The sequence below is a fragment of the Prionailurus bengalensis genome, chromosome B2 (genome assembly GCF_016509475.1).
Source record: "Prionailurus bengalensis isolate Pbe53 chromosome B2, Fcat_Pben_1.1_paternal_pri, whole genome shotgun sequence".
Classification (NCBI taxonomy): Eukaryota; Metazoa; Chordata; class Mammalia; order Carnivora; family Felidae; genus Prionailurus; species Prionailurus bengalensis.
This window is the reverse complement of record NC_057349.1, coordinates 51,335,591-51,359,186: the sequence shown is the minus strand read 5'-3', so window position 1 is coordinate 51,359,186 and position 23,596 is coordinate 51,335,591. Positions and strand designations below refer to the sequence as shown.

At 37.6% G+C, this 23,596-nt stretch overlaps 1 protein-coding gene across 1 annotated transcript in view; it reads right to left on the bottom strand.

The window, feature by feature from the left end:
- LOC122489639 (muscular LMNA interacting protein) overlaps positions 1 to 23,596 on the bottom strand; it is a 250,265-nt gene that overhangs the window by 10,361 nt on the left and 216,308 nt on the right. The window contains 1 exon segment of the mRNA XM_043591667.1: positions 79 to 132. Within this exon segment, the coding sequence (XP_043447602.1) occupies positions 79 to 132 (54 nt within the window).

The window sequence follows — 23,596 nt, the reverse complement described above, 5'->3', positions numbered from 1 at the left end:
TTAAAATAAGATTTATTTCTACAACCTAATATCACATGGAAATGGATAACTATATCTCTAATTGTATCTTACATTTACCTCTTTGGAATCAAGAATTTCATGTTCAGGAATAGCCACCATTGGATGACTCAGCTTCACAGAAAAGTTGCCCAGGATGTGATCAGGGGTAGGAGTAAGGAGAAATAAATGTTTAAATTTCATTTAAAATAGATATTTAAGCAATGACATAAGTATATTATCGCTGACCACAGTAGATTCTTCCAAATGTAAACATTTGATTTGAATTTAAATTTGATTTGATTTGTTATTAAAAACATGGGCAGATATTCTTGACATAGAAAAAAAAGTGTCAGTGGTGAATACATTGAGCATGAGACCATATCTTATTTATCTTTGTGTCTCACATAAACTCTTAACAGTGTTTGGCATATAGCATAGATAGTTATTAATTATTTATTGAATAAATGAATTGTTAAAACACATGGCAGATTTCACAGAGAGGAAACAAAGTTATATTTATGTCTCAATCCTCACAATAGGCCTCAAACTGAAAAGCTCCAAAAGCGAAAGAAACCAATCATGCTCAGATCCCAGTATATGCAGATGTGTCTACAGAGAGTAAATGCTTCCTCAGAATATAAAGCATTGTGTATTGCAAACATTAAGAATCTCAATGTATAGGGACTTCATAAGCATTGCAATCTTACAGGATGAGGGTATTACAATTACTTTACAACACAGTGCCATTTTAATAGGAGAGAGGCTTTTTGCTTATATAGAAATGTTTATTGTTGCAGGGGTCTTCTAAGCATTATACATACATTTAAACCTATTAAGATAGAAAAAGGCAAAGGTAATGCAGGAAAAGAGAGAGGCAGAATGAGGGACCCATATACATGAAGGGCAGGGACGGGCTATCATTCATAATAAATCTGCCCCCCTTTTTTCACCATCTCTCCTCATTTCAACTTCGGGGGAACCGCAGTACCTGATTTGCCAGAGCATTCCTTGTTCCTACTATTGTCCTGGGCAAATCAGGATTATAAAAATAATTCCCCCCCCTTTCACTCTCACTAGGGTCCTGCTTTGATCAGTAAATCAGTAGAGCAGTGACTAGTTCCTAATCCTCCAGTAAAATTCAGAGGAGCCCAACAATCTGGCCTTGGCCCAGGGAGGGTGCCATCATTGGCTGCTAGGATAGCCAAGGAGGTCCTGTTCCACATCTCCTCAGGCTTCCCTCCCTCTGTTCCAGCAGATTTTCACAAATGGAGCCTGCTTTTATTTAAAGCTATAGTTTCACTAAATCCCAAACATTACACTCTGTTCCCAACTATGAAATCCTCTGGGTATCGTAACATCAAGACTTCCTAGCTGCCTAAGACCATCGCTTTAAATAGAAGCATGATCTGGTCCCAGAGCCAACTAGAGATCTAAATAGCATTCCAGAAATCATCTGGAAGTGCTTAGTTCTCATTCATTGAGGTCTCCTGAGATCCTAAGTATGGCTCAGGACTGGACTCTATGTACCATTTCAAACCTTAGACCCAGGTAATTGGTCCTGGAGGCAGCAGAATCTTTAGCATACCTAGGCCAAGCTCTAGGGTAATTATATAAATCATTAGAGTTTGCACAATGGCAAATTTTCATTCTCCTAGTCGCTTAAGATATAATAGGATAAATATCCAAAAATTTTAAAATGTTGGAAACCTTCCAATAAAATTTTCAGCTAAGATTACAAAAGTAATTGAATAATTATGTAATACCTATTTTTATACTCCATTCCTTCTTTCCAATATAGGCACTCATTCATTTATATCCATTTCATTTTAATCTTTAATTTCAGAAACTGTGTGTTAACTACCCTAATCAACAGATGAGAACAGAAAATGATGAATCCAAATTAACTGGTATTTCCCTAATCATTTATGTTTGGCTTTGGAATGCTTTCTTCTCTTTATGATTTTTTTTTTATCACAGTGGGTTTGCCTTTGTATTATCCTCAAGCTGACTAAAAATGTAAAATAAAATGTGATAATAATATCTTTGAAGGTTAATGGATTTAGCCATAACAATTTATTATGCACTCACATGACGAATTCCTTACACATATTAGTTTACTTTTCACAACACTCTAGTGAGCACTGGTATTACCCTGTTTCACAGATGAGGAAATTAAAGCACTCAGGTCCAGAACTAGAAAGCGGCAGAGCCATGACTGGAATCCAGGATGAAAGTTTCAGAGACTGTGCTTTCAAAGCAAGGGTATAGTGGTAATATGCCGGGAAGTTACTCAGGAGACAGGACAGGGTGCCATGGTAAGGGAGTGGGGTGCATCATTTTGCAAAAGGAACAGCCACATATTGAAGACATGAGTGCCTCATTCAGAGATCAGAAGCAGTCAGGAGTGTCTGGTATAGTTATGAAAGGCCACACCGGAGACATAATACAATGGAGCTTATGTGTCAGATGAGGAGTCTGACTTCATTCTCCAGGCAATGAGAAACCAGTGAAGTACTTTCAGCAAGAAAGGGGCATGTGTGATCAGATTTTCATTAAAAAAAAAAAAAAAGAAGAAGAGAGAAAGTCATTGTGACTGATGTGCAAAATATGGAAGGCTGTGGAAGTGGAGTGAGAGGTCAGGGGGCTTGGAAGATTTATGTAATTCAAGAGAGAGAATAAAGAAGAAGGTTTATATAAAAGCATTGCCTTACAGTGTGGAACAGACTCAAGATTTTCCTGGGTGACTCTAGACCCCCTATGCCCTAGGATGAGTGAAGAAGCATCAGGTAGACATGTTGATATGACTTCCCTACTGATTAGGGAAGACACACTGAGAAGCCTTGGAGAAAATTAATGTTGAGTGTTGATATCTCTGCTGAATAGAGAGACTTTGTACCACATGAGGGCTAGAGATGCTAAGTGCAGAGGACAATAAAATATTGTGTGAAAATCTTCTCACAATAAGAATGGTAACAATGAAGCTAAACCGTTAAAATAAATTCTACAGGGGTACCTGGGCTAGCTCAGTCGGTAGAATGAGTGACTCTTGATGTCAGGGTCATGAGTTTGAGCCCCATGTTGGGCATAGAACCTACTTAAAAAATAAAACAAAATAAATTCTACATAGGTGAGTGGCTTGCTATGCAGTGAGTAGGTGTATGGTGAAGGACAGAGTCATTCAAGACTGTTTATTTGGTACTAAGTGTTCTGGAAAGCATATTACTATTATGCCTCAAAAAAAAACCTGAAAAGTTAGTAATTTTATCATCAGAGCATTATTCAGCATAGAAGGATGAGTGAGATAGAAAGCTCAGGTGAAATGAGACACAACATACTTTTATCCTGGATGCAAACTCATGTCCTGGATATTGTATCACAGATTAATTGGACCTTTGCTCACTCACTACTGTGGGATAATCAACAAGTGGTATTTGAACACAATATTCAGTTGATTTTTATTACACTCTTGATCCCAGCTGCCACCACACTAATATAAAGCCTTATGAAGTGTTTGTTACCAGTGTGGGGCTTTCTTATAAATGTCACTTCTTCTCCCAAGGTAACACGAACTTCTCTAACAAAGACAGATAAATGAGCTCAAACCAACTGAAGAAATCAGAACCCCGACAACCAGAAAAAAAGAAAACATGCAAAATGTGGTTAAACCACTTCTTTAAGTCTTGACTCCACATGAGAAATGGAATTCAAAGCTCTAACTTTGGTGGCCTCCCACATGAAGATGAAGGTGGTTTTCTTGGCTACCAGAAATTATGAAGCAGAGGAAGATTTGTGAGAAATGTTAACATTTTAAAATTGGCAAGAGTGCTACAAATGCTATTCACAATTCAATCCTTTGAGATTGCTTCTTAGCTGAGCTATATCTTCTCCTAAATCTCCTTCACTCCATTCATCTTTGGTAAACGGTAACTTCCACTTCCATTTCCTGGTGTAGACTTGTGAACCACTCAAGTTACAGTGTAACCGTCTGAAGAACATCCCTCAAAATAGATGTGACAAACTATTTTAGCAATACCTACAGCAAATCGTGTATTTCATAGGTATATAATGCTGTCATTATGAAAGTGTAAGTCTTTGGGCATCACGTGGATTGTGTCATTCAGTTTTAGGACCTTTACACTTGGCACAGGATTTGCTCCGCACAGAGTACAAGCAAATGATTACTGGGTAAATAAATTAAGGAAAGAAAGAATGAATGAGATGGCTATGGAAAAGAGGCCTTTCTGACTTGCAAAATTAAAGAATTCTGAATTAGTGAAGAACTAGGACGCATTTACTGCATTCCTAAAGAACTCATTTGTATGAAATTTTGCAAGTCGAGGGAATTCTGAGCTAGAACTATCATGCACATGTGTTCTATTTGACCCTCACAATTTTTTCTTTAAATCTTTTCTTATTTTTTTTAATGTTTATTTATTTTTGAGTGACAGAGAGAGAAAGAGTATGAGCAGAGGAGGGGCAGAGAGAGAGAGGAAGACACAGAATCCAAAGCAGGCTCCAGGCTGTGAGCTGTCAACACAGAGACTTATGTGGGGCTCGAACCCATGAACCTTGAGATCATGACGTGATCCCAAGTAGGACACTTAACCGACTGAGCCACTCAGGCACCCTAACACTCACAATTCTTTTGCCCAAAAAGGAAATGAATTTAGTTGTGTTTGAGGCTACCAACTCTACCTGCAGGTTTGTATTTCTAGTTTCTCTTGAACTGCTTAAATGTCTTGCAAACTTCTTCTCAGGCACCACCTCCACTTACGATGTAAAGGTGGAAGTCCTTCAAAATGCTCGGTAAGGGAATGAAGAGTACGAAATATGGGTTTGTCTTATTTCCCATAAAGACTTCGAGCTGCTGTATACCAAACACTGGATCCGCTTTATTGCTCGAGTCTATGCCTTTGGCATCTGCGTGGCTCAGTTGGTTGAGCGTGGTTGGTTGAGCTCAGATCATGATCTCATGGTTCATGGGTCCAAGCCCCACACTGGGCTCTGTGCTGACAGCTCAGAGCCTGGAGCCTGCTTTGGATTCCGTGTCTCCCTCTCTCTCTGCCCCTCCCCCCACTCACGCTTTGTCTTTCTCTCTCAAAAATAAATAAACATTAAAAAATTTTTTAAAAAGTCTATGCCTTGAACAAAACATGGGAGTGATCCAAGTTTTCTGTTACTGAGGGCAGTTTATGACATGTGCTATGAGGAAAAACCTGCTCTCAATGACAGGGAGAAATATACTACTCCTACCCCATATGTCTTAAAGAGCTCTTCTGCACTAGCCTGAAAAATTACCTACAGAATATCAGTAATTTAAATATTTATTTTTAGAATTTAAAGATGCAGCATCTCTTTTTTGGTGATGCCGAAAAGTATTAAAAATTTTCCCATGCCAGGGGTGACTGGCTGGCTCAGCTGGTAGACCATGTGACTCTTGATCTTGCGGTCGTAAGTTCAAGTCCCATGCTGGTGTAGAGATTACTCAAAAATAAAATCTTTAATTTTTTTTTTTTTCCTATGTGTGACTTAGGGAACATCACTTTGGCTCTGGGCCTTGGTTTCCTCATCTTTAAACTCTGGGCCCTAACTAGATGAGTTCTGGTACCTCCTCTACTCAGATAACTCGGTGAGTCTGTGACATATAAAAGGAACTCTGTTGATGGATAAATGATGCTGTCTCAGAAAAAAAAAAAATTGCTTCTTTCTTGGAATCTCCGGCACTGAGCCACAGCTGAGCTAGAAGCTGTACCTCCATCAATGGTAAAGATGAACTCTCCATAGAATCTCAACTGGAGGGGCACCTGGGTGACTCAGTTGGTTAAGCGTCCAGCTCTTGATTTCAGCTCACGTCATGATCTCGCAGTTCTCGGGATTGAGCCCCGCATCTGTCTCTGCACTGTCAGATTCTCCCTCTCCCTCTCTCTCTGCCCCTCCCTGCTTGTGCTCTCTCTCCCCCTCTCCCTCCTTCTCTCTCTCTCTCTCAAAAATAAATAAACATTAAAAATTAAAACTAAAAAAGAATCTTATCTGGAATCCTTAATATCAATTCTTAACTGTGCTACTTGCTCCTTGTATGTATGAACTTTTATAAATACTACGAAGTTTCACAACATCCCTCTGTGTATTCCCTGAGTATTGTCATATACTCAGTTGGCATTTGGTATATTTTCATTGTTTTATAAACCCAGAGAAAACTTCCTATTGAGTGTTGATCATTAATATCATTATTTTGGGGTCTAAGTACCAGTAAATCTAATACCAGTAAGAAAACAGGAATTTTCTGCTCTGATCTTTGTAATAAGTCTTTTTAGATATGATTGAAAATTTACAAATTAAACTATTTTTATTGTTCACCTTTTCTCTTCCATCCCAGGAGGGATAGACTTGGGACAGTTAGAATTCCTTCCTCTAAAGACCACGTTCTAAAGGGCAGTTTAATGGAATTTTTTTTCTCATCTACTCTGTGTTCAGCCTGTTTTGAAAACAAATACCACATCCCTGTGTTTATTCACATTTTTCATCTAGACTTCCTTCTTTCTCAACTAGAAAATGACTTCCCTAAGGGGTTGAACTACACCATTCACTTTTTTCATTGCACAGCTCCCAGGTTGTAATGAAAATGGAACAACATCTATATTCCAACACCATTCAAATTCGGGATTCAAATTCGGGAAACTGAAATTGGAATTGACAAGGAAGCATATTTGTTCTCTGTCTTTCCTCTAACCTTCAAGGGCACAATTATTTGCTTAGTACTACAAGCAAAACATCACTTTCAATTGTTGTTGATATCATACTCATTCTAATACAATCATAAACCAAAAGACTCTTTCTTCACAAAAGATAATGTTGGTGGGTTATTTTTCTCCCCTGTTCTTTCTTTTCCATAGAACATAAGGGCTATTAGCTATTATATTCCAATGGGACAAATAATAAAAAATACAGCTCGGTATCAAGATTCAGCCTCAAAAATATTTTTCAGTCCAATTCCAGCTGTTCCTAATTTGCAACTAGTTATTCCCAAGTTGCAAGAAACCTATCCCAGGACCCAGGAGTGTGTCAACAGATGTCAATCGATGTATTACAAAAATTTGGAAAAGTGTTTCTTAGGAGGAACAGGCACAAACATGATGGGGTCAAACTGTGTTCTCCCCGACTTCCAAACACCCCCCTACCAGACCCCATTCTGCTCTCCCCTAACACTCCACTCCCAGCAGCATCTTTGAGAATGTAAGGAGGAGAGGTTGAAGAGGAAGAGAGCAAATGAGCTGAAGACTGTATGACTTAAGATCGGGAGAGCAAGGCTGTCAGAATATGTCAGGAATGGCTGCAATCTAAGACCAAGTTACAATAGGCACTGCAGGATGTAGGTGGGGCAAGATGGGGGGCTAGGCAGTGAGTGTAGTGACAGTTTCAAGGTATATGGAAGACAAGGTAAGAGTGTTAGGAGGGGCTCATGTCATTCCTGAAATGTACTGTGAAGCAGTGTATATAAAGATGGAGGAATGGGGTCCACCTCCAAGGAAGTGGGGCAGACAGGCTACATACTAGAGGCAGCCCTCATCCCTGGAGAATCTCATCTCTAAAATCTCATCCCTGGAGAATCTGTCTCCTTTTACTCCTTGCTATCTTCCCGCCAAAAGCACATCCTAACAGCCATGGTAGTTTTTATTCAAACTTCAAACCATAATGGATGTGGTATTTACTAAGTTAGAAGTCCATAGAAAACCCCTATGTTTGGTTATGTTATGTTAGTAGGTTTTAGCCATTCCAAAGAGTGAGATCTTTTGCAAATTAGGATACAAATGCTTATAATAGTACATATTTGTCTAATATTTTTATCACCTACAGTTTGATAAACTGTTAAAATGTTATTGAAATTTTGAAGCATAAAATGCATTCTCAGGCATACGAAGCTTCAGAATATTTGCCAAATAAGGACCGCTTTAAAGGCCTTCTTAGATCAAGAAGAGAAACAAATGCAGGAGGGTGAAGTAGGAAATTCAGGAAGGTAGGGTAATAAAGCACTCTGAGTATGGTTTTGCCATTAAAAAAAGAAAATAGAAAAAAGAAAGACCATGTAAAAGACAGAAATTATAACCATAAAATGGCAGAAATAAAAATTGAGAATGAAATATATCAACATGATGAGAGGTAATGGAAGGGGCAAGATGAGACTTGTCTTACTAGAAGATTTAGATATTAATAAGGATATATGAACATGAATGTGGACCCTAAGTTAAGGGCAATCATAACAACAAAATAGAATGAATCACTTTTAAACTAGTAAACTAAAACCAAATCTCTTGGGTGGAAAGCTGGAGAGAAAAGAAATTGTAGTAATGGAAAATGTAAAATAATATGACAATATTAAGGTCATGTAGTGAGATAATCTCATACATTAAGAGAAATCTCTATAGGCACAATTAAAAATCAAGACCAGAGAATATTTAGTCAATAAAAAATACACACACACAAGAAAACGTATAAAAATTGAAAATAAGAGGAAAAGATTTATCTATCCAAAATGAGACAAAATAAAACTGGAATAGCAATGTTATATTTATAAATGGATGCACCTTAAGAAAAAAATTATAAGAGACAAGAAAATACATTATATACTAGTAAACAAAAAACTCAATGGACAAGAAGATCTGACCATCATAAGTATATATTCTTAACAATACAAAGTATTGAGATTAGTGGTTGACCTCTGATTCTTTGAGGGCAAAGGAGAGACCTTATGCTTCATTTTAATGCTTCAATAGAACTAAGGTAGTGTTTCAATGACCAATGGGAGCTAAGTAAATATTTTTAAACAACCTGAAGAAGGGTCCAACCCCATGGTCATATCTTCCTTCCACAAAAGGTTGCTACTTGATTCACAGAACATATGGAACATAAGGCTTATTGAGGGCAAATGGGTACTATTATTTGATAGCTGTAAAGGAAATGTTCTGAGTTGTATTGAACCAGTCACACGTGGGTAAACTTCAACAAATTGAAAAATCTGAAAAAATGTTCTGCTTATATTTTAGTGAAAGGAGTAAAACAGTGATCACATTAGGCAAGATGAAGCCACATAGGAACATTCTGCCCTGAAGTTTCAAAATAAGAGACTCCTCCATGATGCACATACCACATGGTATATGTGGTTTTTGTTACATTGAGTAAAAGAATAATGAAATAAATTAAAGCAATGAGACAAAAAAGTAGGTTGAACCATATCAAACTGATAAAATTGATGTTCTTGTAGGTCAAGAACTGTTGGATGTGGATCAACCTCATACAAAAGACATTTGAAAAATAAGTCATAGCATTAAAGGAAGTTTAGACAAACAACTGTGCTCAAAGATAAACATATATATGTATGTGTGTGTGTGTGTGTGTGTGTGTGTGTGTGTGTGTGTGTATATATATATATATATATATATGGAGACTCAATTTATAAAAACTCGGTTTACAAAGATGAATGCCTCCACAAGGGTTTTTATCATATTTCAGGGCCTACAGCTGCCTCCTTCTATAGACCATTGCCCTCAGTTGAGGATACCAGCCCTTAGCCCTCAGCTAAGTTTCTTGACACTCTCCCACATCATGGTCCACAACCAAAGATTGACTGACAGTGGGGATCAAAGTTCAGCACCTTTTCCACAAGGGTGGATAACTTTGCAATCTATGCTACCCTCCCTATGAGTTAGGCCAAGGCTCACCTCTACCTGAGAACACATTTGCTCTGCTACTTGTCCTTCTCAATGAGGATTCACTCTCTCTTTTACAGGAAATAGCACAACCTCAGTAAATCACAAACACCTGAACGCTTGTCTCAGGCTCTGTTTCCAAGGAAACAGCTCTAGATACCATGCACTGGGGAAGAGGCAGGTGGCAGCTGAGTGCTCTGATATACAAGGAACTCATTTTTCCTTTGTGCCTCTACCTGAACAAGGTGCAACTTGATGGCAGTTTATTTTCTTTATGCCTATAAAACACAAGTATGGTCAATAGATTCTAAGGAGCCAGTATGTTTTTTATAAGAGCTTTAAAAATCATCTTTGTCCAAGTGTACCTTTCCTCACTAAAATTGCCATCCAGCCTGCCTCCTACTGCACAGTTCTTATGAATTAGTAAGTTCTTAATTTTTAAAATTATTTTATTAAAAATGTTACAGTGAAAAAAATTAGCTATAGATGACAACAAACGAGCTCAGAGACAGAGGTATAAGAATTGATTGTTCTTGATTTCCTGGAAGAAATTTAAAAGTCAACTGTTTGTGATTACACTAAGTACATTTTAAGAATGAACACTGGCGATTAGATAACCTGAAACATGCCTGGTCTCAAATGCCAGCCTGTCATTAAGGCATCTGTTGTGTTGAAATGTCCTTTTTGCCCTCTAGTGGAGAACCTAACTAAATATGATTGATACTTGATTTTTCAGAACTGTTTCTCTTAAGATACCTGCTCCCTGGCATTCATTTTTAATGTTAAAAGCCCAATTAATTTGCATTTACCCATTTTGAACAGAATGTTCTTTATGAACATATACAGATTCATCCATTCTGAAAACAATTTGGCATAGGCAAACAGTGCCCCTGTTTTGGTTTCCTGAAAAATCTAAAAACATTAAAAACCGATTTTGAGTTGGCTTTTTCTCCTATTCCGCCCACCTCAAAGGTTTTCTATTCTACAGTATCAGAATAGTTATCCAATTCTCAGAAACTCCCAAAGTTTCCAGAAAAGTTTTGGAATTGAGAGCAAGGTGGCTTATCTCTCTGGGATGATAGAAAATAAATTTTCTTGGTTTATTCACACAGAAGGATTTCTAATTATGTAGATGAAACAAAAACAGATATTATCAAGGAGGAGGATAAAATGAGGTTTTTGCCTCTAAAGTTCAAGATGACTTCTTTTTTTTTTAATTTTTTTAACATTTATTTATTTCTGAGAAAGAGAGAGAGCACGAGTTGGGGAGGTACTGCCAGAGGGAGACATAGAATCTGAAGCAGGCTCCAGGCTCTGAGCTGTCAGCACAGAGCCTGATACAGGGCTGGAACCCACAAAATGCGAGATGATGACCTGAGCCAAAGTCAGATGCTTAACCAACCGAGCCACCCAGGGGCCCCTCAAGATGACTTCTTTCAGTAAATATGGCGGCCTCAGTCTGTCAAAGTATTAGATGTACAGTGGTTCTCTTAGGCACTAACCTTTGAGTCTGCTGCAGAAACATGGTTGCAGCCTGGGGTTGTAAGGTGAAAAGCACTGTGGCCTTTCATGATAAACCCAGTCTCTTCCAATAACTCACATCGTCATGGCCTTGGGTGTGTTAGGAGTATTATTCTGCAACATTTGTCTCCAGTTTCCTCATCTGTGAACTGAAGGAAGGCGCACGACCTCAGTGGTTAGTTCCTCTCCTGAGGTAAATGGCTCTGTTATTTGGCCAGACAGAAGTCTATGATTCCAGAGTGGTGCTATTGGTGAAGTTGATGATGCTTTCCTTGATAGTTTTTTGTTTTGTTTTGTTTTGAAGGGGGAGTCTTAAGAAACATTAGTCAAGTGCCAGCTTTTGAGCTAGTCTGCTGGAATTTTATACAAATTATTTACACTTTCTGAGCCCAGTTTCTTTGTATGTGAAATAAAGGGGATAAAACCTACTTTATTATGCTTTGAAATTTAACTAAAATGCTGTCTATAAAGTGGCATGTTATTTGCAACGACGTGGATGGATCTTGAGGGTATAATTCTTAGTAAAATAAGTCAGCCAGAGAAAGGCAAATCCATATGATTTCACTAATACGTGGGTTATAAGAAACAAAACAAAGAAAAACAAAAACTCTAAAAATTAGAGAACTGGTGATTACCAGAGTGGAGGTGGGGTGAAATAGGTGAAGGCAATGAAGCGTGCACTCAGCGTGGTGAGCTCTGAGTACTGTAAGACCTGTTGAATCACTAAAGTGTATACCTGAAACTAATATGACTGTATGTTAACTATACGGAAATTAAAAAGTTAAATTAAAAAATAATATAACAAAATAAAATAAACATAAATAAATAAAGTGGAACGTATGCCTACTTTTTCCCAGTATGAATTTCTTTCTTACAAAACTTCAGTGACCCCTCAACTCACTCCCTGCCTTCTGTTCACATATCCAGCTAACCCAGTGCTCCCAGGGATGCAGAAGCTGTCTGAAAGTCTTACTTCTGGCTAACTTCAAGCGATAGGTCTTGGTTCCAGTTGCTTCTTCAATACGCTGGCCTGCTTCCATTTCCTCACGCTTGGCCCTGTTCCTTTTCTTTCCCGCCTGGAAAACTTCCTGCTGTTCCTTCTAACCGGAGTGCCCAGCAGGCCCCCAAATGGCTTCTTTTTAGACCTGGATTCAGACACCGTGGCCTCATTACGTCTTTCTGGATTCATCAGACTAGAGCAGGACTTCTGTAACAGATACTCATAACTACTTGATTGTCTTCTACGTGACACTTGCCACAATGATCATTAAGTAATGGGCTTTTTCTGCATATTTAATTTCTGCTTCTCCCAAGTAGAGAAGAACGTACCTGGCAAAGGCCCCTCACATTTCTCTGACCTTAATCTCCGTGTATGGCCAGCAGAGACACCTAAGGGATACTTAGTAAATCTTTGTGAAATAAGTAATTTGTCAACTTTCTGACTCCAGGGTTCCGAGACCTCATGTTGGAATAAAAAAGCTGCAAAATTTATGCTCCTTATTACCAGTAGGGAGTTAGGCTCTTACTTAGACAAGGTTTTTGTAACCTTGAACCAAATCACTTAACTTAGTGTTCATTTTCTCATTTTGAAGCTAGGTGCAATTGTAAACGGCTTCTCTCAAAGGAGTGTTGCTTTATTCTTAAAATACATCTGGAAAAGACTTTTCACATCTTTAGATCTAAATATTTACAGCTTACCTTAGAAAAACAAATTTTTATTTCAAAGCCCCCTCAGCCTTTGAACCAGTAGGTGAAGGTTAGAATTGCTTTAGATTTTCCCTTCTGCAGCTAAATCACAATCTGCTTTAACTTCTGTTGATTAATCTCTGTTGAAATATCAGAGGAAGTCTCAAAAAAAAAAATCTCCTCTCAGATGAGCTACTAAAAAATTTAACCCACGTTGGAAACATGCCTATATTAAAATTTTAATTCACTTATCACATGTCTGTAGATTCATAGAGTCAGTTTTCTGAGTAGCCATGCAATGATATCACCAGTTAAGATAGTCTCAATAATGGACACAATAGAAACTTTACAAGTTGACTGAATTTGAAAATAAATAAGTAGGAGAACAAATGGAGGAAAAGAAAGTGAGAAAATTCAACATTTATAGGGCGAATGACCCAATGGGTTTAAAGGAAGCATGCTCTTGACCTAGGAACAAGCTAAAGCCATTTTACCGAGGATCCTTTCCTACCTACCCATCCTGGATATAAAAGTTGCCTTCCTTTCTTCTGTCTTCCTAGTTCATTCACATAGTACAGCACTACCAGGAAACCTCATCAGAGGTTCCAGAGTCCATTGCCAACCCCTAATACTCCATTTTGTGAAAATAAAAGACAATAGAGCTTGAATCTCCTGAGAAGTTCACTGTCTATTACACTTAGGTGTAACATTCCTATGCCTATTCCCTAAACTGTGTATTTCTTATCCATAATACATTTGGCTAAAAAGGTTCCCACACTATTCAAATAACTGTCTCTCACTTTCGGCTTATTCTGAGTGATCCTTTACGTAGAAAAAAACAAATAATGAATGGAATTGGACTGAAATATCCCCATTGTGTTCACTCTCCTCTCATTTTGTCATTGCAGACAAGTTATATTTCCTCTTTGTTCTTAATCTATAATCTCAAGAGCAGCTGCTTGGAAAAGAGGCTAATAAAAACGGATCAGTAAATACTGTGTTGACACATCATAAAGATAAGATACATTTCAAGTTAAATGTTTCACCTCTCTTAGCAAGAACATAATTCTAATATAAAGGATTGGTATATTCTAAAATCTCATTTTATGAAAAAGGCATTTTAATTTCTTAAAAAGTAAATCATAAAGTACATGTTGGCAGCTACAGTACTTTTTCAAAGAGAATGACTTTTAATAATTGAAGCAGTGTTCTGGGGGAAAAAAATGTACCTTCTGATTCAGTTAAGCCCATGAATACTGGACATATAAACACTCAGCCCAATGGTAAATGTTACAAGCACATAGGAGCAATTTTGATTAAGAATTCAACCTAACATTTATGACTTTCTTTAATTAAGGAAAAAAAATCCTGTGACCTAAGGTAGTATATATACCATTTAATACTTGTGTCTCCTTTTACTTGATAAAAGTTTTATGTGAAAAATCAACCATTATAATCAAGCACTTTTTAACATGTTGATATAGTTTTTCTTTGTAAATTTATTTCTAATAATGAAGTTTATCTTCTTGCTGAATCATTATGGAATTTAAAAGATGAAAGAGGAATAATTTGCTACCATAGGGAAAGCTCAAAATTTTCAGAAACGTAAAAACTTTTAAGATCATCCAGTCCAGTGGAAGTTATGAGTTTAGGAGTGTTTTGTTTTGTTTTTTTGGTTTTTTGTTTTTGCTTTTTGGGGTTTTTTTTTGTTAAGCTTATTCATCTATTTTGGGAAAGAGAGAGAGGGAGAGAGAGAGAGACAGAGAGTGTATGTGCGAGTAGGGGAGAGGCAGAGAGAGAGGGAGAGAGAGAGAATCCCACACAGGCTGTACATTGCCAGCACAGAGTCCAATGAGGGGCTTAAACCATGAGATCATGACCTGAGCCAAAATCAAGAGTCAGAAACTTAACCAACTGAGCCACTCAGGTGCCCCTGAGTTTAGGAGTTTTAAGTAGGTCTCAGGAATCTTCATTCTTCTGAAGCTCCCCATATAATTCTCATGAAATACAGCCCAGTTTTGATCTTAGAGTAAGAGTTTTAGAACCAAACCCAATATCCTACTATTCCAGAGGAAAAAGAAACTCACAGAAAAAGAGTGACCTGTGTCAACAATATCATTTCTGTAAATTAAATGTACACAAAATAATGCAATATTCGGAAGAAAATATGCAAACAAATGAAAAATAGTATAGTAGACTATGAAGAAAAAGGAAAGGGGAGTGAGAAATCAGAGGTAAAGCAAATACATATGGGAATAAACTTGAAAGCATTAAAGGAATGAATAGGTTGTAATACAAGGAAAAAACACATTATAGATGAGAGTAATGTCCTCCCAGTTATATCGATGGATTGTTTCTTCACTCCAGCACCAAAATTCCACAAACAACAGGTAGCATGCTGAAAAAATATATAAAACTGAGAACTTAAGTTGGAACATGAAAGTTTCAGGTTGCCACTTGATCTTGGTAAAAATCCTATGATAGAGATTCTATTTTTTTTTTTTTTACATTTTTTTAAATTTCTTTAAGTAATCTCTGCACCCAAAGTGGGGCTTGAACTCATGACCCCGAGATCAACAGCTGCATGTTCTATCTACTATGCCAGCCAGGTGCTGCTAGAGATTCTATTTTTATTGCTATTTTATAAATAAGGAAACTAAAGCAAGAGTGTGGATTACTTTTCTAAACATGGCCGTAGAACAATTCATTTATTCAACAAGATTAATTCAGCAACTGATGTCTTAACTTGTTTAGAGGCTACAGTTTTGTTGCTCTAGGTCTACTTACTGATCAAACTGGACACTTCTAATAATGACAAGGAGCAAAGAAATAATTGAAATCATATAATATTAAAACTATTTAGGGGCGCCTGGGTGGCGCAGTCGGTTAAGCGTCAGACTTCAGCCAGGTCACGATCTCGCGGTCCGTGAGTTCGAGCCCCGCGTCAGGCTCTGGGCTGATGGCTCGGAGCCTGGAGCCTGTTTCCGATTCTGTGTCTCCCTCTCTCTCTGCCCCTCCCCCGTTCATGCTCTGTCTCTCTCTGTCCCAAAAATAAATAAAAAACGTTGAAAAAAAAAACTATTTATTAACAAATGGTTTGTTACACTAGTAGATATATAAGATATTTATTTTCAAAAAAAAACTATTTTTAAAAGTATTTTTTTTCCAAAACAATAGGAAAAATAGAATAGATACACTTTTACAAAAATGTCCAGGACGGATCAGGACACGTGTCATCTTCCACAGGAATATATGTTTTCCTCTCTCCATGAAAGATCTTCACATCTTGCCCTGACCCCCAGCAGTTCTGATCACAGCCTGGGGTCTGCAAGCTGGAGTGATCAGGGCTGGGAGGGTCCTGGGCAGGAAGAACAGAGGTAGGAGATGAATAGCTAATGCTCTCCTGCTCTGAAGTAAAAGCTATTTTTTAAGGGGCTACTCCAGAGATAAGCACTGAAATACTCCAATTGAATGTGTTAGAAAAAGCTGGCTCCAACACATGCATAGAAAATATACAGTAGAGGGGCACCTGGGTGGCTCAGTCGGTTGAGCATCCGACTTTGGCTCAGGTCATGATCTCGCGGTCCTTGAGTTTGAGCCCCGCATTGGGCTCTGTGCTGACAGCTCAGATCCTGGAGCCTGTTTCAGATTCTGTGTCTCCCTCTCTCTCTGACCCTCCCCCATTCATGCTCTGTTTCTATCTGTCTCAAAAATAAATAAATGTTTAAAAAAAAAGAAAGAAAATATACAGCAGAATTTAATAGCAGTGGAACCAATGGGGGATACCTATGTGAGGAAACCTGCCACACTTATCTCTTTGATGAGACAGAAGCAGACTAGAAATAAAAGAAAATGGTAAATGGCCACAAACAAGGTACAAGGATCATGTGTTTTAGGAAACCAAAAGTGAATAAAATGGCTGCACAGTCACAAATTAGGCCTCCAGATAACACAATTTTTCGAAAACTGAAAGAGAAGATGTCCTCAGAATGGCTGTCAATGTTCCCCTGGGGCTTCAAAGCTGTCTCTCTGTCTATAAAGATGCTGTTCTCACGGATAAAGCCTTGCAAGCTTTCACTGTAGAGCCTTCCTGAGTAAGAAATCCCAGCCTCACTCCTGCCAGCACATCAGAAAAATCATCCTGACTGTGAAGGTCTAGTTCTCCTTCCCTCCTCTCAGTACTATTCATAGGTCCGCCATGTGTTTTCTTGTTCGTTTCTACTGCAAGTCGGAAGAGCGACCCAGGGGAGATGGCAGTAAGAGAGAACTTCCTGTCCACATGGCCTGTGGTTGTGCTAAAAACAAGGTAGAAAATGGAGCTGGGATAAGAAAAGAGGAAAAAATACAGAAAACTGAGTGCAAAAGTGGGAAAAAGGAAAGTAAGCCAGAAGAATTGGGATTTGGGTTTGACTTAAAAATTAAAAAGAGAGCTGCGCCTCAGAGATAATGGGAATACAACACAGAAGAAATGAGGCAGAGGATGAAGAAAGAATAAAGGTTATGAAGAGTGATCAGCTTTCAGTTACATACCTTATGTGCAGATTAGTTTTCTTACTTGATGGCCAGGAGAGTAGTTGAGACCTCTGTGGTGATGTCTGAGTGGTGCTTAGAAAAAGTAATCTTTCTAAAAGAACTGAATTCTCAAAAATAGAGGGCGTGGGTTCCTGACAGCACAGTCAGCTAAGTGACCAGCCCTTGATTTTGGTTCAGGTCATGATCTCATGGTTTGTGAGATCAAGCCCTGTGTCAAGTTCCATGCCGACAGCATGGAGCCTGCTTGGGATTCTTTCTCCCTCTCTCTCTCTGCCTCTCTCTCTCTCTTTCTCAATCTCTCTCAAAAATAAATAACAAACAAACAAACAAAACATAGAGGGTGGATCCACTAGGCTGTGAGCTAGACATCAGCAGATATGCTGTGGAAGGTGTTATTAACTTTGAAGATAAACATTTTTATATAAATTACAAAATAGAGGAAAAATTGGTAAAATGACTGGGGATGAGATAGTTGTAAGATAATGACCCTCCACACCCAGACCTATAACTCCTCTGTACCCTTTATTGTATCAGCAATGATATATGGCCCACGGCATAATATGTCAAAATTAAAGAAAATTCTCTTGCATTCTGATAGCCAAAGTTTTGATTTACAGGATCCTGGACCCCACATTTAGAACATAAACATAAGATTTGTGAATATATATAAAATATAAATTACTGTCATACCTATGTCATCTCGGGCCTTAACATATTATTACCAGACTCTGAACTTCATTTGACTAGTCCCTGCTTTTCTTTTCCTGAGGGCTCTTCTGGGATTAATGCTCCCATCCCACAGGCACAACCCTCAAACAAAGACAAGCAGGATTCCCCACCTTGCCCGCCCTCCCCCCCTACACTCCACCTCAGATTGCCTCACTCTGAGTTGTCCACATTGGCTCCTAGAATTCACCAGCAAACTCAAGCTCTAATTCCCACATGGTAACTTGCTTGATGATACACCCTTTATTCGACACCTTCTCCTTGTCTCAGTTCCCTACTTCCTTAACTGGTGTTTCCTAGAACTACCTCCCAAACTAACTACTCATACATGAAACTTCTTCTCAGGGAAACCAAAAAAGACACAATTGATTCTCATTATTCACAATAGTTATGTTGTATTAAGTCACTGCAAATATGGAATTAGCAAATCCTGAACCACTGCTCCAGGATGAAATATAAGATTAAGTTCCTGTGAGTCTGATTATGTTTTCATCAGTCAATCATATATAGTCTTGTTTAATGTGTCTTTCTGTTTAAAGATATCTTATTTAATATATTATTATTCATTAACATTGAACCTACAGCTAACAGCCCTATTATTCATGCCTAAAGAAAGCTTACCTGACATGTATAGTTTCTCTGTGAGGCACATCATAGCCTTCTAATGTATAGAACGCCAAACAGAACTTCAGCACTATGCCTGAGAGGCCATTTTAAATAGTGAAATCACCAAGAAAAAGCACAGAAATTCAAAATCTGTGGTACTAAGACATGGAGAGAATGATTGCTTATAGCATGAGAGCTAAAACAAGAAAATAGAACATCACCTTGCTCACCCCACTGGGAACATGTGCACAGGCCAATCAAATATTGCATTGTTCTTCACATGACCACAGATGACCACAAAAGTGCAGTGAGTATTGCTTTCAGGGTTACCAATAAATTCTAGTGGGTAGGCAAATTCTTAAGTACGGACTCCTAGAATTTTCTACAAACAAGGGGGCAGGAAAAGAAGAGTAAAGAAGGATATGTAGATTATCTAAATTGATGATTCTAAGAGGACCTCACAGAATTTACCTGCTCCCAAGATGCAGGTAACTGTGTTTTCCACGTATACTATAGGGGCTCAGAAGTAACTAATCTAGAACCAATGAGGGCATGCCATTTAGGTGAAGAAAGGAGGAAACAGCAGTGTATTATATGACTGATGGTCATATACCAGACAGGACTGAAAACACCCCAGTAGATACCAGAGCCCGCATATGGCAAAGAAAGATCAGATGCCCCCTGCCTCCACCTCCCCACCCCACCTATGTTCCTATGTTGAAGCACTCCATAAACACCCTGGAAATTGCTCATAACCCAAGAAAAAGGGAGTTTCTCAACTGAGTGAAATTGTATTAAATGTACTGATAAATCCATAAATTGACTCATATTTAGTTTCTACTTAAAATGGAAATAATCCCAAATATTCAAGCATCTTAGGCTCCTAGTGAATAACCTGTATCATGTTAGGATTTGTTCATCATGAACACACATTTATTTATGGCTATACCTACAATGTGAAAAGTATCATATTAAGCATGTCACGCCCTAGATGGACACTAGGACAATCACAACAAATGAATACAAGGTAACTTGTAATATACAGGAGATACATTGGCACAGGCAAGGATTATAAAAATTAAAAGGAGAAAAACATCCCTGAATGTTGATGAATGGGGAAACTTCACAGAGGAGCAGGGATGGTTTTACTAGGCTCTAAAGGCTCGAAAGAATGGTTTGCCTTGCATAAGTAAGGTGAAAAACAGGAAGGTGTTTTACATGAGGAGAATGCAGGAGCAAGTTAAACAGTAAGAAATTCCCAAGGCATGCCTGGAGGGAAAGAAGTCGATTGGTTAGGAAAGTAGAATCATAAGAAAGAGTAGGGAGAGATAACAACATGACAAAAGAAGAATCCATTCAATTTGGTGAATGATCAGCTATGAGGTCAAAGCAGAAAAAGGATAATGGCTGAATCAAGTTTTGAGTTTGAGGACTGAGTACTGTGTTATTAACGACAGAAGTAAGGAAGCCAGAACAGAACTCATTCGAGGCATAATGAATGATGAGTTTGAAGTGACAACATGACATCCGAGGGGAACTGACAAGAGAGCAACTAAAGATATAAAACTAAATCTCAGAGGAGAAACAGAATAGGAAATGTGGATTTGAGAATGATCAGGACTAAGAGAATCACAGAAGCCTGTGAGTGGGTGGGTATCTGAAGGGAGGCAATTAGAGAGAAGGGGTAGAGGAAGAAGAAGTGTCCACAAGAAAACAAAGAAGGAGCAGTCAGGGAGTTGGAATGTAGACATGATCCCAAGAGTAGGATGAGGAGGGAGATTCAAAAGGGCATGATCAACTGTGTCAGCTGCTGCAAGGGATAAAAGACACAGAGGACTGAGGAAATTCAGCTGAGTTTGCTGACAAGCAGTTTATCTCCAGAGAGCAGTTTCAATAGAGTGGTTGAAACAAAAAGACAGAATGCTTTCAAGAGTGGGTTAAAGTGCGAATTTATAGAGGGAGAATGAAGATAATGGCTATTGATCACTTTGAGAGAAAGAAAGTCTTGAAATTACTACGCTTGTAGCACTATCAAGGAAAAGGAGGGAGATGTGTTCATTTTGTCTTTTTTTTTTTTTAGGTGTCTGCATACAAAAGGGAAAGCGTCCAATGAATACAGGACAAATGAAGATTCAAGAGAATGCTAAGAATGGCACTCCAAGAAGGTGTAATAAAATCTAGTTCTTATATGGTTGTTATGTCCCAGATACTACCAGTATCAGTGCTTTGCATCAATTAGTACATCTTAATCTCATAATACTCTAGTAAGGTGTGTACTAGTATCATCCTCATTTTGCAGGTGAGTAAATGGAGGCATGCATAGCCTAAATGACTTAACCAACATCACTCTCTGGAAGGAGTGGTGTCAAGAAATGAACTTAGACGGTCCAGAGACATCTTGCTCTTATCCACTGGGCTATGTTACTTTGAGGGATTAAAGAAAGAAGAGTAATAACTCCCTTCATGAGACCTTAAGAAAAAGAGGACCCCCTAATTTATTCCAAGATGAAAAGGAAAGTACCTGAGCATCATCACATGTGATGACATCATATGATGGAGCTCTATCTTGAAACTAAGAGAAGATAGGGATTAAGGTAAAGATATAGGACACTCGGAGTGGGATGAAGATTTAGAAGAAAGAATGTAGTACAGATTCAACAGAAGAATAATAAAACCTGTTAAACACCTTTGGTAGCCCCAGTTGATGAGGGACCATCAAAGGTAGTTAAGTCAAGTTCAGTGTGGCTCTCCAGGGGGATATATGGGAAGATTTGAGTTTGGAGATAAGCCTAGTAGTTAATGTTGAGAACCAGGTGTGGCAACGACATTAGGTATTGAAGAGAAGGTAATTTAGATAGCAGATTATGTTTTACAGTTACAGGCAAGAAACTATTTCAAGTAAAAAAAACAATTCTTGAAACATGGTATGCTACTGGCCCAATATTTATGACACAAAATTTGTAAACATGGATATCAAATTGGGTAATCTGTATATTTTGATGGGAACAATTAAAGTATAAGGCTATTAGATGTTCTGAATCTTCCATCAAGAAATATTGTCTTACACTATGATTATATTATTATTTCTGATGTTATTGTTTATTCAGTATCAATAAATCTCAGACTCTGAAAGACAAAATCTATTATTAAGATTGTATAAAATGAAAACAGTTGTCCAACCTCATATCACTTTTCTATATTGTTCTTTACAATCTCACTAGTATAGGTTAAAATACGGATGAAATACTGACCCTATCCTTGAACCTCCATGAATCTTGAATGGTTCTAGAAAACAGCACCAAAATATCAAAAGAATGAGCTACTTAATGCAATTGATATCTATAAAATACAATTATAATCCCATCATAGATGATAATTTATAAGACAATTGTTATGTTATTTTCAGAATCATTAACTCTATAGCTAAAAGGATTTCATAAATGTTGGCAAGGATTAAATCAGGAACAATTTCAAATAATAGAAAATATTTTAAGAATATTATACTTTCCCTGAAATATTTGTTTTTTCTAAACCAAGTGTAAGAAACAAACAAAAGTCATAAAAATGTCATCCTGAACCTCGTCTAAAAACATTCTGTTTTCAGAAAATGGATATTTTAAAGTTTAATTCAGGGTTGATTATTCACTAATGATAGATGCTATTAAATATGAAAGATAAAATAGTATTCATATAGTAATGTTCACTTTTTAGATGACTGACTCTCTTTAGACTGAGTTTATGAACATTTCCTCAAAAAAAAAATGGGGGCCCAAGGAATATTGTACAACTACACTCTGGAACATATTGATTCTGGCCTTTATTGATTTCTAAGTACAGGGGTATATTCCATTAGATATAAAGAATTTGCAAAATAAATGGTTTTAAACAAGATTTTGAGTTTTACAAAAAAAAATTAATTGCAGGTTAAATTTAACTAATCAATTCTTTTATAAAGTTTTCAGAATCTGAGAGTCTGTAAGTAGCTAGGATGTCCTTACGGTAATGGTCAGAAGAGCAACAGGTACTTTTATATAAAAGCTTTGTGCAGCACTGTTGACTGCTTGCTTCTAATACAACATTTGTGATTGCATTCCAAAGCCAACTATAAATATTTTTCACTTAAAATACATTGTACGTATTTAGGGCGCCTGGGTGGCTCAGTCAGTTAAGCGTCTGACTTCAGCTCAGGTCATGATCTCAGAGCTTGTGGGTTCGAGACCCACGTCAGACTCTGTGCTGACAGCTCAGAGCCTGGAGCCTGTTTCAGATTCTGTGTCTCCCTCTCTCTCTCTGCCCCTCCCCCACTCACATTCTGTCTCTTTCTCTCTCAAAAAATAAATAAACACTTAAAAAATAAATTAAGTATATTATATGTATTTGAGTATATATTTATAGATATATAAAATATTTATATATGTAATATATATACATGTGTAATATGTATACATATATACATATTTTAAGGTACCAAACACATCATTTTACATATCCCATCACTATGCATTGTGAGGCAGATAGACACATTTTAAAATAAAACGTTAATAGCATAAGGTATAAACTTGTTGAAACACTCTGCTGTATACCTGAAATTAATGTAACATTGTGTCAACTATACTCAAATAAAAAATAAAATAAAATAAGATGTTAATATTACTTTACAGATATTCGTAGAAATTCTAATTATTTCATTGCTCATTGGCTGTGATAGTGCCTCCTGATTAAGGCACCGCAATTTAAAGAAGCTTTTTAAAGAACATTGAACTGAGACTATAAGATAAATTAATAATGGCACCTTGTAAGGTTCTGGAAAATTTCTCAGG